A 17,968-nucleotide genomic window follows, 5' to 3' on the forward strand; every position below is an offset into this window, starting at 1 on the left:
GGCGGGGCCATTGGGATTTATTTAGTTCACTGCCGCAGATGGTGCCTTTAGTGCCACAAACCACCCTGGAGACAAGTCCTAATTGTCTGGGGGGGGGGGTGATTATGTTCAGTTCTTCTTCCCCAAACCCCCCAGACATAATTCAGGTCCAAACTGGAGAGACAGGCAGGCACACAAGAGGGGACCCCGGCACTGCACAGCCCCTCTGAAGCCATGTACAGGAGCAGCTTCCTCCGTGAGGTACGCAAGGAGAAGTACGAGCGGTCAGATGCCTACGATGAGCTGCGAGGCTCCCCGGAATTCGACAGTTTGGCCCAAGCCCGGGGCTTGGAGAACCTGCAGGAGCTCAACGAGCGCTTCGCCAGCTACATCAACCGGGCGCGTGTGCTGGAGCAGCGCAACACCATCCTGCGCAAGCAGCTGGAGACCTTCCAGCGCATGGATGAGCTGGTGGGCTTGGACGAAGCCTTTGCTGGGCAGATCGAGTTCAACAGGCAGCGGATGCGGGAGCTGGCTTCTGACCGAGCCAAGCTGGAGCGGGAGGAGAAGGATGCCCAGCGCATGCTCGATGAGTACCGCAACAAGTAAGGCTTACAATCCATGGTGGATGGGTAGTGTCATTTCCACAGTTAATCTTTGTAGTAAGGATGGGCTCAGTGTCACCAGCTACTTCTTGTGCGTGGCTGATGCCTCTGTGTGTGTGTCAGATTTGTCAAGAGGGATGGCATGTAAGCCCATGGCAAAAAGTAAGGTATTAGGACTTAGGGAGCTGCAGCCCTGCCTTTTATGGTCTCACTGCTCCTAGATGGGAAAATGCCCTCTCCATTCCACGGCAGCAGCCCTGGCACACGTTGGCTGCTGTTGTTCATTAGACTTAGGAGAACTGAGCTCTGAGCTGCAAAGAGGAAATAACCCCATTTGACTACCAGGTGTATCAAAGCAAGTGTTGTGTCTGAGCAGCCCAGAGTTACACAATGCCAAACATCTCCTGAAATGCTGGATGTCTGTGAGAAACTCTTACTTACAGCCACTATGAAGCACCTGGGCCAGTCTGTGCCAGCCACATCTGTGATGTGACATAAAAGGAAAGGAGATACATTTTTTTCCTGGTGTGTAAAATTTGCCCTCCTCTTCTGACTTGCATCTTGTATTTCCATCTCATGCCACTAAAACAGTAAGAATAGGCTTCCCCTAATTTCACCTCTTTAACCTCTGCGCGACCATAAATCAAAGAGCAGGATCCTCACATGCTGATGGAGATGAGTGCCTTCCCTCCAGCAACAGGGAATTTTGGTCACATGGCTTTATTACACAAGAGTTGGTGAGCATTGCTCACAGGACAAAAGAGTTTAATCCTCCTGTTACTTATTGGTCAGGGATTTTTTTACTCCCAAAATGTCTATCTGGCTACTTCACCCATGAAAATTTGGCACACTGTCAAATGAACAGCCACATGGGGGTTGTGAGCTACAGCATACCTATAGAAATACCAAGCCCTGATCTCTCTTTTTCATCTGACAGGAGAGAATAGCCCATCCAGGTGCACTGAGGCACTGATTGCTGCCAGTGGCCAGATGTCCACAGTGTCCTGACTCAGTGCCAGTGGGTAATAACTACTTGATTAGGCAGAATTGTATTCCAATATTTATGAGCAGGAAATTCAACTAAGAGTCGATGCTGTAATTTGGCTGTTGACTCTGGTACTTGCTCCTGTGTTTTTATTGCACAGTGCCCATGAGTATTTGACTACACTCAGTACTTAATTTTCTAGCTGCATGTTAGTTAAAAATCTGTGTGAATAGTACAGGATTAGTAATGTGACACAAAGTAATTGCTTTTATTAGAGCTGCTTTAAGCAAACTGTAAATAGGCGGGGAATAATACAGGGCATTGAAAATCCAGAGGAGGAGACAACACCCAGAAAAAGGACTGTGCTTTCAGAAAGTAAGATTTAGGACCTGCTAAAGGGGTAGTTAGTGGCTTCCTAGAAAAAAAGGGGTGGTACTTTGTTGTACAATCCTGGGATGCTCACTGAGCAACTGTAAACAAAAGTAAGAAGGAAACTTTGACTAAATCAAAGCAAAAAATTGCAATTTAAAAATTAAAGATACACAGGGCCATGACAGTGGAAGGATAGTGTCTACTTTTTAACCAAATTGCACCAATTGGTTTACATCAACAAGTGAATTTTGGTGGGTGGTTTTTTGTGGTTTTTTTTGTTTTTTTTTTTTTTTTTTTTTTTTTTTTTTTTTTTTTTGGGAGCTGCTGAATTTGTCTAGAAGACAGAGATGAACATTTCTTCAGTGTCTCAAAAACTTGGGATGATTTTGAGTTGCAGGTTTTAAAACAATGCCACTGGTCTGGTAACATGTTCTCTGCCATCTGATGGCTCTGATTTCAGTTCCTGAAAGTCATAAACAAAGGCCCCTAAACAAAATATGGGAGGAATAATCTTCTGTGCCCTATTAGGGGCTGCTGAAACCAGAAACATTCCTGTGCTGAAGACCTGCTCTCCTCCCTGAGTCTGCATTCTGTTGGCAACAGGCACTGCAGGTTTCTTGCTGCATTTTGAACTGTAAAGCTTTTGGTGCACTAGGATTAACAAAATCTCTTAGAGGGGAGCATTTTGAATCAATTAATTGACAAATGTCTGTGTCCTTCACTAATTCAAAGAATTTTGACTCTTACAATCCATTCTTTCACTCACCTTCACTCTTGGGGTAATTGATTTATATCTAAGTAAACCTTCTAAGATACATTTATATAAATAGGCCTTTTAAAGTTGCATTTAGACAGAGTAGGGCCTGAGACTACTAGGTCTGTGCAATTAATGTTCATGAACCATTAAAAAGTAGAACTTAGATTAAAATTTATATTTAAATCCTCTATGGTCACATTCATAGCTTTCCTCATTAACAAGAATAGTTCAGACTCTGTACCAGGGGATAATTGTTTCTATTGAAGTTGCAAAAAAAAAAAAAAAAAAAAAAAAAAAAAAAAAAAAAATCAATGCTGGGAATAGTCTGGATGCATCTCATAAAAAGACTAATTATGCTGCCTTTATTGACCACCACCGTTATAACAACATTGCATCTGGCTGTGGGACAGGATGGTATTTCTCTCTCCATGATATTGGGAAAGATGCTGGAATCCAGACTTTAGCGGTCTTGACCGAACAGGATTAATCGACTTCAGAAATTAAAGTCTTACTAATCAATTGTTTAATTTAAAAAAATTGTGCCCTGCTAATACAGTGAATTCTGAACATGCAATATGATTCCCTGGACACAGTAATTGGCACAGTGCTCTCCAAGATGCGCTGCGTGGTGATACTCTGATGAGCTAACACCCTTTGGGGCCGCAGCAGAGACCAACATGTGTGAGAAAATGAAAAGTGGTAAAACACAATAGCCAGGATATGGGCACTCCACTGGCAAAGCTGCCTTCCAGCCCTGTCTGCAGGGATTTTCTTGGCACTGCTGCTGCTTCTCTGGTGATAGGAAGGACTTTATCCTGCTGCAGCTAAGATGAGGAGCATTTGCCTGCCCTCCACACTCTCCACAATCTACCAGAATTTTGCCCTGTGGCTGTCAGCTGCTCGGCAGTGGCTTCTTGATAACACAGGTAGAATCTGTTCATAAATCAGCAGAGCACAGCCCTCTTGGGCTCATCTGAGCATTCAGGGTATGACCCTGGGTGACAACTATTACTGGCCTGTCCATCATCCTTGTAGTACCTCTCTTTCATAGTCTGTGCTGTCCTTGGCACCCAAATTGCTGTCTGTTGAGAGAAGGTTAGTGAAGTGCATCAGGGAAAGAGAAAATGACAAAGGTAGTAGTCAAGAGGTTCAGGAGTTCAGTAAGATTCAACAGAGAGGCACTATTTTTCTTCAGATGAAAGGCTCAGGTTTGACACCAAATTGAGTATCTGGCCATTGTGCATTGCTGGGGTGGATTGTTGCTGTTTCCTCTTTGGAGGGGAGCGAGCCCTTGCACTGCAGCAGAAGCAGGGTCCAAAAAAAAAAGAGGTAATTGAAATCGTTAATCCTCTGATCTGCTTTCTTTGAGTCTGGAACGTCCTCCCCTCCATTCTTTGCCCCTATGCAAAAAAAAACCCAGTTAACATCCCTTTTCTTTCAAAAGTCCAAAAACATTTGTAGCCAACCTAAAGCTATCTGACTAGGTGAGAAGGTTCGTGTTTTATTGTTTTTTTGTTTTTTTTGTGGGTCTGGGTTTGGTTTTTTTTTTTTGTTTTGGTTTTGGTTTTTTTTGTGTTTTTTTGGTTTTTTTTTTGTTTGTTTTTTTTTTATTTTTTTTTTTTTGTTTTTTTTTGTTGTTTTTTTTTTTTTTTAATGAAGCAAATTAACTTCATGGCTCTTAAGCCCCAGGAATGTCTGATCAGCAACCATCTAATAAAAAAAAATTTGAACATGACTAGCTAATTACTAAACATCAAAATCAACTTTGAAGCATAGCAGGATTGTGACTTGCCAGCCATTGCACTTACAGATACATTTCAGCTGGCACAGAGGCATCCTGAGGTCTCTGAAGCATTTCAAAGAGGTCCATAGCACTTTTGCACTGGTCTTGTGGAAAAGATTGAACATCACTTGAAAGGAATTCTCCTTCAAAGGATAATCATGAAATACTAACTCTCTCAAGCTGCCAGGTGGATTTATGGCTGTGTGGCACAGCACGTATTCGGGTTATTTGAGAGTGAAGGAAAATGTAGCTGAATATTTTAGTAACTGAAAAATCTTTTGAGTGAGGATCCAGCAGTGAGGGAGATCTGAATTACATTAGGGCCGAGGTTTAGACACTGAATCCATCAGATGGTTGTATATTACTGTGAGTGGAAAACCAGCCTTTTATTGCAACTGTGTATTTGATTTTCACAAGATGCCACAATTTGCTTCATTCTTTCTCAGCTGTCAGAAAGTGTTTACTTTCAAGTGCACACATAAAAAAATTTAAATAGATAGAAAACTGGCTGGAGTTGAACTATTTGTTAAACACCTGAAACAAAGGCAGTCTCACTTCTGAAGCTGAAAAATATTCTAGCCTTGGAAGTGAAACTGGTGTTAGTACTAATTGGCAAAAAAGGACATTGTTTTAGTCTTATCAGCAATTTGTTGGAGTAATACTGAAATAAAACCTCATCATTTTCACCTGGTTCTTTGCTGTTCATGTAAGAATTGAAAATAGACCGGTGACCAACACTGCTAATATTATGGGATTTCAGAAGAAGTTGGTAAACCACAGCACCAGGTTAAATCCATTTCCTTGCTCTGCCAAGTTCTTCCTTTGTGGTCCTGGTCAGTTTGTGAGTGACATCATCCATTCAGCTTTCACTCAGTATGTGTTGAAAGAGTTGATAATAACTTGGTTGTTCGTCCTTCAGGAGATGAAAAGGAAGAACTGAGGTTGACATGATCATTACAACTAGATCTTTGATGTGTTCAGTCCAGGAACTGTCAAGTTCCCTGTCGACTGGAGCAAATCCCTTTGATATCGACAGCACATCTGGGCTGGATCAATGATTTCAGAAGACAGACAGGGACTTATGTTCAGTTCTGAATTTTGGCTTGTATTGATGTCCATTGTTTTTACTGCAAATGAAGGCTCCTTATCACCAGAGCTGACTTGTCACCCACCAGAGTGTTTCTTGTAGAAAGTAAGATAATGACAGTTTTTTTATATCTCTCTACATCTATTATTTTAGGGAAAGAAAAGTGTTAAACTTAAAGGGTTAAGACTGTATTTCTGCTGCTGTTGGAGTTTGATAAGTCACTTGTTCAGTACTGATGGCAAAGTTGCCAAAGTTGCTTCTGGCTGGTGGTTTTTCAGGGGCTTTTTTGTTTGTTTCTTTGTTTATTTGTTTTTTAATGGAGTCTTATTAAGCCAAATCTACTGTTAAAAATTTCATATGATTTTTACTTAAGGAAGGGAATAAATTACAATAATCAACAATTAAGTTTTGTGCTCTGTGGCTAAAAGGATTTTCTAGAAAATAATTCTATTTACATACAAATGTGGAGCCCTAATTCTTAAAGAATATGTGCTGTTTCCTCAAACCAAACATAAATACATCATACATCCATCTCGGCATCAGGAACATGCACTTCATGCACTTGTAGACATTTTATAAAAGCATAAGAATAGTTGGTTAAATGCAGTCCTTACTAAGGCTCACTTGTTCTGACCAAGCTAACACACAAGTTACCATTAGAGGGGACACAAAGCTTGATCCATCTAAGCATCCTAATCCAACATCTTTTCTACGTGGTCAATATGTAAAAATGCAGTCTTCATGTTTAATGTGTCTGTCATTATAGTGCTTGTTGAATAACAGCAGGTATAATAGAAAACCAAGACCAATGTAATTAAATGTTCATGTGCCATTGTAACAAATCCTCACAGAGTAATCACTGCTGAATGGCTGTCACTGTAGCATATGGAATATGCTTTTATTGTAGATAATCTATTCTTGGGCATTCTGTAAAAAAGTTATAGCAAATATATGGCATTTCGTTGTATTCTGTTATGTAAGCTGAAGACAAGAATTTAGGCAATTCTGAAATTACTCTCACTGTCTGGGACCAAAAAATAATTAATGCTAATCCGTGAATAAATCTTTTGGGCCCTTTCAAGATTCATATTCTCCCTTAGCATGAAGCATATCTTGTGCATGACAGATTAAATGCACATTTAAAAATGCAGTTTGCAGAGGGATGTACCGCTGAACTTTATCTCCTTTTCTCTTCTTGCAGGTATAGAAACGAACGTGAATATCAGCAGAGGCTAAAAGAAACTCTGGAACGCCTTAATAAAGTAAGTCTGGGAAAATGCCAGGGAAAAGGTGTACAATTATTTCCCTTTGGTTTCATTTACTACAGCGAGCTGCTTTGAAGAAGCAGTGGGAAGATAAAATGTCAGAGTAAGGCATTTCTTGTCATTATGCCCTTCTCCATCCTCCTCCCTGTCTAAGTGTCTGAGCCTTGGCGTGTGCATACCTTTTCCCCACACTTTTTAAACACAGGTACTGTATTAAAATACAGTCACTAGTGACAACTATGCCATGAAAAGTTTCTGATTAAGTCCATGTTTTGAAGCTCAAAGCTCCTTAGTCCCTTGCAGGATATGGTCGGCCCTTCCCAGGACAGACCCTCAGCTTCCCATTAGGTTTCCAAATAAAAGAGAAACCACAGCTCCCCCTGTTTTGTTCCTTTTATATCAAGATACATGTTCTTAAACTAATACCATGGGAAAAGCAAAAATAAAAATAACAACATTTAATATAATATAAAGCTCAGAGAAAGATAAAAGTTGGCTGAAGTATTTTGGAAGTTTCCAAACCAGGTCTGTGAAACTGAAAAATCCTGATTCACCCTCTCTTGCTGCTAGCCTTCATGTGGATGAAGAACATAGTATTATATCTTTCCCCAGTTCTACTTTGCACAGGCTATCATTCATCTTCTGTATTGGAAAACAATTAAAGGTGGATTAGATAGCGATTATTTTTTTATTTCCTTGCTGCAAATGGCTGGACCTGATCTGCTGGAGCATTGTCATTTCAATGATATGCATGTTTTATATTAAGAAAAGACAGAAAGTGCATTTTAGCATTTCTATCTCCAGTGAGCTCTCGACATCCTGCATCAGTTGTTTTCCACAACACTCTGCTCTTGAACATCCTGCAAACCCTTAAAAAATTATTGACGTTGTCTCTTTTGTAAGGGGTTGTTGGAGCTGGTAAGTCTGTCTTCACAGTTCCTCTCAATAAATCTGCAGCTAAAGAAAAGTTAATTGATTCACCAACCCTAGGCACAGCTCACAAAATCTTAAGGCACAAGGGTGTTTTTTATCCCAGGATGTCCCTGGACACCCCTGTTGCAGCAGCTCCTTGCACTGGGAGCACCAAGTGCTGGAGAGAATATTGCTGGTTTTCTGTACAGGGCCCAAGATGTGGCCTGAAAACCTGCATGTGCAGGTGCAAACTCATTCTTTATCTGACAGCTGGGAAAACACTGGTTCTGGAGAGATCTAAAGAATTTCTCTTCCACAGTATTGAAAATATTGCTTCAGCACATGGACCAGTGTTCTGGAATCATAACATAAAGCAGAATGGCTTTTCAGAAGTTGAGTGATTAGCAAATACTGCAAAGTTCAAAAGAAAACATGTAGACACTGCACTGTTCTGATACACAGCTCCATCGAGGAAGTTGGTTGCTTTGAAAGCATGGAATAAAAGCAGAATTATTTTCCCCCTTTGAGGAACATTTGGAAAGCCAAAAACTGCTTTTGTTTATCCCACGCAGAAATATTTGCTTGTAGGTATTATCTAAGGGCCTGGAGGCTTTTTTTGGCTCCCTCCCAAGCCTCCCAACGTGGCCATTGTCCTGCTGATCTTCCTCTCAATAGGACGGGAGAGGAGTGCAGAAAAGCAGCGGGCATTCCTGATGGCTGGCTCTGAATGTGCTGGGCTGGATGTGTCTGAATCAGCCCCTGGCTCACAAAGCAGAGCCTGCTGGAGAGTTGTGTGCCTGGGAGGCTTAGCAGCACAATGAGACAGCCAACATCTACACATTTTTGGAACAGCGCGTGCTGTATGCATGCAAAAGGCAAAATCCTCTTCCACCAGTCATGTGCTGCACCCACAGATCTCCGTGGTTTGTTTGCAGCCCATGATCCGCTCACAGAGGTATTTTTACAGCTGATGATGGCACATGGGTAATTTGAAAGTGATTCCTTCAAATACTTCTTTTTTTATTCTTTGACTTAAATGCAGAAAGCAGGATTTTCTTGAGGCAAATTGCAGACTGGTGGAGGAACTGGCAAGTTTTATAGAGTTGCAAGGAAGATTCAGTTAAAATTTTTTAAGATGCTTTCTCAAAAATTATGTTTTACACTCGTAGTTAATGCAAAACCTAAACAAGAAATAATGCATTAAATAGAAAAATAAAACATGTCACTACTCTCACATATTTGTAAAACATATTGCCAAGTTCCATGGAAATTACCCTAAATTCCTTGTTTTGTGTTAAATAACGTAAATTAGGAAAAATCTAAATTAGGCCTTTGAACAGAAATGGAGATTTCATTAGGTTTAAAAACCAGTGCCTCTCATACCTGTGTACTCTAAGATCATGGTTGCTAGTCATATGGTTTGTTCTTTGAACTAATTGGACGTTAGGAACTTTTGTCTTTGCACATCCCAAAGTATTATAAACTTGTGCAGCAAGGTGATTTTTTCTAAACTTGGTCAACTATCATTTTTATTTCCAGAAATGGCTCCAAATTGACAAACATTTTTGGTATTTGAGAACATACCAAAGAGAGTGCAAATACTGTGGAGCATCCTGGGTTTTTAGAAGGACTTCTTCACTAGGGATCTTAAAAAGGCATCAGGATACCTCAGATCTTGTCATGACACTAGAGAAATTAATGCCTTAGTCTGCTGATATCATTTGTTTAAGACTCATCCACCATTTCAAGATTTTAACATCAAAATCTCATATTTCAAATGTCTACTACTTGGCTCCCAGTGTTACTTTGACAGTGCCAGTGCCAAACTCTATTGTAAACTACATTTGTGCAGGGCATGGTGAATAACATGGCTCCTGTTTGCTGGTGTCATGATACTGCTGTATGTTCCAGTCAGCTCTTACACTCCAGGCAGGCTGCTCCAGGTGCACAGTGACTCATGCAGTGCCTGTGGGACTGCTGGGGGTTTGGCACTCAGCCACCCCATGCCACATGTTCTCTGCATTGCAGGAAGCTGATGAGGCCTTGCTGTGCAACCTGGAGCTGCAGATCGAGTCCCAGTTCCTGCAGGATGACATCAATGCTACAAAGGACAGATACAAGAAGGTAACTGGCTGAAATTGCTGTTTTCCTCGTAGAGATGGATGTGGAACTTTGCCCTTCTCCATGATCAAATGGTGGCAAATTAAAGCAAATTGCATTTGTGTTTTGGTGGGTGCATTTAGCACTACTTATTTTCAGTGGGTACAACAGCTGGATGGTTTCCAGCACCCAAACACACTTCTCAGGGTCCAGTCACTACAGCTGTAGCAGAGTCTTGAATTTGTCAACCTGGTGTCATGGTTTAATGCAAAGTGCTGATCAAGCTATCTTATATTTCATGCTAAGGAAGCTGTTGCTTTCATCATCCAATTTTTTGGGAGAGGGCACGCTAATTAAGCAGCAGACATATACCTGTGGTTGTATGATTACACTGCACCTGACTTTAACATTTGTTGCCTTCTTCCTGGGAGAACTGTGGGTCTTGGGATCAGGCCACTGCCCCATCTTTGCTGCTTTTGAAAAAAGTGACTCTTTTTTTTTCAGGCTGCATGCAAAGGTATTTGTGATTCTTATTTTGAAAATCTCCTGTGAAACTGGAAATCATGGAATCTTCAATTAAGACTATGAACTGTATAGTCCTTAGCCAAAAGTCTGTGATATACCTCATTATGATGAAACTGCTAGCACTCCTGCACTCAAAAGCAGTTATAAAATCGTGTTCCAAACCCAAGCCTGAACATGAATTGGACTTTTACGTGATAAAAGCATTACATATCTAGAAATAAGCCCCAGGAGTACATGGAAATGTCTACCTTGCTATGGCATTTTCTAATGAAAATGTTTTTACCTTATCACAGAACCTCATGGAAATCCAGACCTATGTCAATGTCTTGCAGCAGATCATCCAGACAACTCCTCGTGTGTCCCCAATAACCACTGGCATATGTGAGGCAAGTATGGCTGGTGGGAAGTGCATGCACCTCTAAGTAAGAAAGATATAATATTTACAACTAAAGTCTCCCAGATCCTTTAACTTCTGCTCCAAGGTTAGGTGAAAACTGTCAAAACAATGTGTAAGTACTGAATAGTGAATATGGGAGAAAAAAAATTACCGCAGCTTTGAAAAACTCTATCAATGAGGAAAGAGAGATTAGCTTTGTCAGGTGCACTCCAGCATATATATTAGTCCCAAAAATGTGTGATACAAAGGTATTTGAAGTAGTTGTGTTTCTTCTCTGAGGAGGAGCTGGCAGGATATATGAATATTTGAAGAAAAAGGAAATATTATCCTGAAGGGGTGAGATGTGGTGAAAATTTAAATGAAATTAATTGATAGAGACTAGATGAAAACTTGGTGATTTCCACCAATATGAGTGGCTATGGCAGGAATGTTCATTATTTGAAAGAAGATGTGAACGGGTTTACAGGGTCTAAGCTCTACTGTTACAGTCCTGCCATCTGATATCTTTATTCTTAAACCTGTGCCACCATTCAACAGAATTTGGCTTGAGGTTCAATACCCATCTTTTATCTGTCTCTTGCCATTTTCTATTTGTCTTTACAGTTTATTTCCAGTAGTGCAATTTCTTTTGGCTTTTTCTAGGAGTAAAACATAATTTCCTGTACACACATTGTTTTCTTCCAACCAGGAAAAACTGATAGCAGAGAGGAGGATCCCAGTTCTGCAGAGCCAGCTGGAGGAATACAAGAGCATCCTCTGCCAGCTACAGGCACAGAAATACAAGCTGCAGACAGAGGTATTGGAATCACTAGCCCTAAACACAACCATGTTGCTCATGAACTGATTTTTTATGGTCACTTGGTAAAACCTCTAACATGTCTTTAACATGGTTATGTTAACTTGGTGGACTTGGAGGTGTGTTTTTCTTTTAGATTTCCATCTTTTTCTTCAGCTGTTTCATTCCCATTCTCTCAATGGAACAAATTGTCAGGTTTAGATGGCCAGGGTGGGCTGTAGGTATTGTAGGTGCAATGAAGCTGTCTTTATTATTATTAAGAGTGTCTGATGAGGGAAGGTTTCCACAATGCAGCTGGATTCCTGCAGGACAGAATCAGCAGGACATTGTGAATGGAAAAGTCCCACAGGACTCCTATGACTTCCTTACTTGCTGAGCTCTGGCTGGAAATTTGCTCCATGAAAACTGATGGGGAACCCTCAGGGCTCTGCCCAATCCTTTCTATCACTGCCACAGCCAATGCTGAGCTTGCTGTGGGAAGAACTGGACAGGTTTGGGGAGCAAACCTGAGAGGTACATTTGGCTTTCTGCCTTCATCCATGTCACTACTAAGCATTAAGCCAGCATCTCTCCTGTGCTTGGACACTACCAGCAGGACAAACCATATGCTTTTTGCCAAGCCTTGATTTGCAGAAAATGTCTGGCCAAGACTTTGACTAGTTGTCCTTGCCCATCTCCCAGCCAAACCTGCCCTAAATCAACCTTCTGTCTCCAGCCAGTGCCTTAAACCTGAGTGCAGTGCAGGGCTGAGGGTAGCAGGAGGTGGAGGAGCAGCTGAAGGCTGCAGTGGATAGAAACAAGATCTGAATAGCTGCCAATGGCATCTCTACCTCCATGCAGCTGAATATTTTTTAGTCGATGGGATGGAGAATGACCCCAAGTGCAGCTTCCTTTGTGCCTCGAGTTGTCCATCTCCAACTCTCCAGGTGAGAGGAATGAAATATTGACAAAAACATCTTTTGGTGGGATTTTCGACTCCTTTGGAGAGCCATAGCAGCAGGTCATAACTTCCTGAGCATAACTTCTTTCATTAGGGCCAGGACAGTGTATTTTCCTTGGTCTCTTTCTCACGTCTGATGCTCTGGTGGAAAGGACACATGCACTCTGGGATGGACAGGAATCAATATAGAGATGAAATAGTAAATCAATATAGAGAAAAAGGGGAGGAAATCAGCCTTCTGCTGGCAGATGGAGAGAGGCAGTCTTTGGGGAATTAATAGTGCTGCTTTCAAAATCAAATCTTCCCATCCCATTTAGAAATAGATTATTCATTCATACATTCTTGTGCCTTGAGATTAAAAGAATGAGATAGCTTTATGAGTGGAAGTCAGTAACATAGTTGCTTGTGATGGTGAAGGCTGGATCTGATGACTGAGCTGTCATCAAGTTTCTTTGCTTTCCTGTTTCTGGACCTGACAGCCATGTGCCTGAGAGGTCATGGACACCACCCCATGAGCACTGAACAGAAAAGAGCCCCAGTCTACTCATACACTACAACACAACCAAACCAATGACAAGGGACATCACTTCTATATTTAGGCTCTTAAAAGTCCTTTTTTAATCTTGCCTGAAGCATATAGAAATAAATCAATTATTGAAGAATTCATTAGTCACTTATTGCCCCATTAACTTTTTGTGAGTTCATCTCTTTGAAATGTGGGGGGAAAAATGTGACAAAATAACTATAATAAATAGCTAAAAATAGCAGAAGAAAGTGAGAGCAGATTTACAGGGTGAAATATCCCACCTGAAACTCAACCTTTATTTTTGGAAGGCGACTTTTGCCACCTCCTGGTTGATGTGCTCATTGGTTTTATCGATGAAGAAAAAGGCCGAAGAATTAAATTCAGAAGGAGAGTTCTTTGTTTAAAATGAGATTTTTGGTCTTATTTGTCCTGTCTGCAGACCACAAAGAAGGAGGAGTGGGTATTTCTTGAGCTCGTCTTCCCAGTTAAGGACTTTTACTGTCCTTGTGAGGCCCTGCCCACTGTGATAAGTTACTGTTTTTTGAATAACTGAACAAAGGTAGTGAAATTGCTCCTGTGTTTCAGCAGTGCAGCATCACATTGTAAATAAAGCATGACTTGCCTTTCATTATGCTTAAAATATGGGGATGGTGAATTTTTCAAAGCTTCTTCTTTCACCACCAATTTTGTTTACCAGACAACCATGCTGGAGCAAGCAATTAAAAACACCCAGGAGAGTTATGACGATGAAATTCAGCTTTACAATGAGCAGATTGAAAACCTTAGGAAGGGGATAGAGGAGGCTGAGAGGATCTTGGAGAAGTACACCACTGACTGCCGCCAGCTGGTGATCTACCAGCAGTCCCTGGAGAATGAGCTGGAACGGTACAAACGGATCATCGAGAATGAGGACAGCCGGTAAGGCTGGATTTCTGGGCACTCACAAAGGAACCTGTGATCTCTTTTATCGCCTTTGAAAAACGTATGTTTAAGGACATTTGATTCACCCAAAGCTATAGCACTTTCACGCCTTTCATTGGTAGATATCTAGGGATAGAAATATAAATAGGTGCAAAATCTGGTCAAACTTCTGCCAAGGAAAGGGTCAGAGCCATTTTGGGCTTTTCTGTCCATGCAGTCTCCTTTCCATACGCTGTCCTGGCATCGGTGTACAGAGGTCAGGAGCACACAAAAGCAATCTGAACATCCTCTCCTCAGACTGGGTCTTGGTGACACTTACTCGACACTACCAGCAGGTTGATTTTTGGAGGGTGCAGACAAAGCAAATGCCCTGTAAAGCAAAGCATTCTTCACAGCAAAGCCATTCCTCAGGCGTGGGGAGAAAGAGGAAAAATACAAGAAATTGGCAGGGATTTGGGTTGTGCTTAAACCTACAGAGGAGCACTGTCTCCCTCTAATGTCAACCATCAGCCACAGTGGAGAAAAGGATCTTTCACAGCAGCAGAGCCAGACCCCTGAGCACCCAGACTACTGCGCTGGGCTGTGCAGAAGATGCAGGGGAAGAACACTCACTAAATAGTCCACCTTATGTGTGGGGAATGGGAATTTAATTAATTTTCAGGGTCTTATTTTGGACACTGAGGTCTAGTTAGAAGTCTAGTCTAACTAGACTTCACAGAGTAATTCTCAATGCCAAAAATCACATTGACACGGGGTCTCTGGCAGGACAAAATATCTCAAATTACAGCAGAGCAGACTGGGGAGGCCAAAGATACAGTAACTGTTTTACAATGGGCTTGCCTCTCAATTTTAATTTTTAACCCTTAATACTACTGACTCCTCGAATGTTTTCCAAGGAAGACTGCTCTAAATTTCCTATTTTGCCAGCCAGCATGGTAAAAATGGATTTACAGTTCTTGCTGACCTCTGGTAGGCTTGGATTGACTGTTTGCCAATCTAAAAACTTCCCATCTTTTCAAAGTGCCGTGCTAAATGCAAAGCTGTTGCTGCATGTTGTAATTACTGGTGTACTTTACCATGTGTCCTGCTGGCAGAAACCAGCCTCATTCCTGTGAAGGTGCTGTGGCTGTCTTGATTTTCCCCAGACAAGAAACAGGTTCCTGCCATTCTTTTTGACTTTTCACCACAGAGAAATACATTTCTTTAACCTCTGTGCTTAATTTTGCACAATTTCACTTGCTTTCACTGAAATGGTGGGGAGAGAACTGATGGATGTGCATATTCTCCACAGGTTAAACTCTGCTATAGCAGGAACCCCAGTCACACTCTTCACACAGATTTACCGACCCGCCCAGCCTCAGGCTTCGAGGGGAAGAGGTAAACCTGTGATGTGTCTTTTTGTGTCTGTCAGGAGAAGCATCATTGTATTTTAAGCTGTTTGTCCATCTGTCTTTAATATGGCCACCAGTCATGACAGCCTGACTACAGGCTTGTAAATGCATAAATTTCAGCTTAGCTCAGCTGGCCTTGAGACAAGCTGTCAAAGGCCAAAGCCATAAGCAAAAGAGTTTCTTTGCTAAGTTCTACAGTTTACGACTTAGGCCAATCAAGAGTAAAATCAAAAAGGCACCTGAAATGGTGGAAAGAGCTGCAGGTTTTGTGTTGACTCATTCTGAGTCTGTTTGCACTTTAGTGATGTGAGAAGAGCACCAAGGCGTGTTGAGCGCCACAGGCCATTTCTGAGGCCTGTTTTCCTATGAATGATGTTTTCTCCATGTTGTATGTTGGCTTGTTAGAATTAAGATGCTTGTAAACCTGCTGACAGGGAAATGGCCAGGGCTAAATGAGCAAGACTGCTCTTAACAAAGGAGTTGGTGTGATAGGTTCTAACATATGACTTAAATCTGAGGCTCACTGGAGTTTTAATAATGACAAACTGCCTTGAGAATGGAGACAAACCATCGTATGAGAGATGTTTTTGAAATGCAGCTGTAATTTTTCTAACTACCATGTGGACTGAAGCAGTTTTATATTAAATGGCCTGAGGCATTTATATAATGCCTTAGGCCAGACCCTCAGCAGCTGTAAATAACTGCTGTCATGCAAAGTGGTGTTTTATACCTGCTGAGGATTTGGCCTGTCTCTAGACACACCACTGATTCCTCCTGCATGACGAGCATGGTATTTCATGTGTGTTACTGTACTGTGGCAGGGGACAAAACAGCTGCCTTGGAGAAAATATGTTAATATCTGTCTGTCCCCGTGTTCTTGTAATTACCAGTACCAACCCCTGTCTCCTCTGCTCTAGTTTCTCATGCCATGGAAATCAGTACCTTGCCTATGCTCCTGCTGCTGCTAAGCTGTCATGGGATCTGTGGCTACTGATTGCCCAGGAGATCAGAATCAGGGGGTTCTAAGAGCTCAGTGACAGTGTCTGAGTGATGCCATTGTAGATGGGTGGCTTCTCAGGTCTGTGACCGCCATCCACTGCTGCTCCCTCCTGACATGCCTCTCAACATCTGTTCATACTCCAGATTTTCATGTGTGGAGATGCCTAGCTTGGCTTTAGACCCCTGGGATACAAAGGCTCTCCACCTGCAGTAGTGAGGGCAAGAGGCAGCACTAACATTTGCAGTGACTGCATTCAAGCACTGTTTTTTGTTCCCTTTGCTTTGATTTTTTCTTTAGATATCACCCAGGCCATGCAAGACATTGCCAGTGTAAAGCCCAGGCAAAAAGGCCTGACAAAGAAAATTGCCAGGAAAAAGGAGCTGATGTCAAAAGACATAACCGACAGTCACTCGCCTGAAAGAATGTACGAAAGAACTCTGGAAGGTTTTGACCAAGATCAGATGGAGTTTAGGCATGAAGGCTCAGTCAGGTGTGAACCTGAGCAAGAAGGATCAGAATTTGATGAAAAAGAAATGGGCCCAGAGGACGTACCTGATGGAGCCCGGATAAGTAAAGCCTTTGATAAATTGTGTAATATTGTGAGGGAGAAAATAAGAGTCCACAAGAAACCAGAGGCTAAGTCTGAGGCCCATCCCAAAGGGCGTTATGTACTGGTGACAGGGGAGGAAGGCTATGAAGAACCGTGCATCTTGGCCCCCTCTATCCCTGCTGGGGGAGGGATCACAGTTTCCACTGGCAATGGGAAGGTGATGAATGGTGGTGATGTGGAGCCCATACCAGAGCTGCCAGAACCTGCTGAACCACCAGAAAAAGAGAAAGGGGAAATCTGTGAAAGGAGGGAAGAATTTGAACTCCCAGAGAAACAGAGAGAGGAGGGGAAAGAAGATGTGCTTGAATGGGGGAAAAAAGCAAGAGGAAAAATTGAGCAAATCACAAAGTACCCGGACATCTCGGAGCCTGAGACAGTTCCTTCCTCTGGTCTGATAAGCCCAACTGAGCCAGGACTCCTCCGAGAGACAGAATATGAGCGAGAAGATAAGCAGGGTCTTTTGTTCAGGGAAGCAGCCTTACCTGGCTCCATGAGCTATGAGAAGGTGGAGGTGGTGGAGTCCATTGAGAAGTTTTCAGATGACAGAATTCAGACATATGAAGAGACAGCAATGATTGTTGAGACAATGATAGAGAAGACAAGCAAGAAGAAACCAGGTGACAAAGGCTCTTAAGAAACACATACCCACATACCCTCTGATAGTCGACTTGTCTGGCATAGTTATTAAATGACCGTGTTTTTTTCCTGACCGAATGATACAGTAGTGAGATTTTTGCTGTTTGGTATGGCACAGATTGAAACCTTGATGGCAATTCTGTCTGATGTAGGCTCACCTTTGGTGCAACAACCATTAGTGCTCTCCAGGGCACATCCTATGCAACTGATTTTCATGATTAGGACACATGGGAAGAAATTATTATGACAGAGCTGCCTGGCTTTCCACAGTATCCGGGACAAATTTGCATATTCCTCTACTGCTCCTTTAACTGCTCTACGACCCCCCATCTTTGAGACAGCTGCAAATGTTAACTTGTGACATCCTGGTTCATTTAATAA

The 17,968-nt window shown here is 42.0% G+C and overlaps 1 protein-coding gene across 1 annotated transcript; it reads left to right on the plus strand.

Moving 5' to 3' along the window:
- The first annotated feature begins 213 nt into the window (after positions 1-213).
- Positions 214-17,968, plus strand: BFSP1 (beaded filament structural protein 1). The gene is made up of 8 exons (XM_053973861.1): positions 214-584; positions 6,770-6,830; positions 9,774-9,869; positions 10,664-10,756; positions 11,456-11,563; positions 13,727-13,947; positions 15,242-15,327; positions 16,639-17,968. The coding sequence occupies exons 1-8, from the start codon at positions 214-216 to the stop codon at positions 17,583-17,585; spliced, it is 1,983 nt and encodes a 660-aa protein (XP_053829836.1). The 3' UTR covers positions 17,586-17,968.

Source organism: Vidua macroura, chromosome 3 (assembly GCF_024509145.1).
Source record: "Vidua macroura isolate BioBank_ID:100142 chromosome 3, ASM2450914v1, whole genome shotgun sequence".
Taxonomy (NCBI): Eukaryota; Metazoa; Chordata; class Aves; order Passeriformes; family Viduidae; genus Vidua; species Vidua macroura.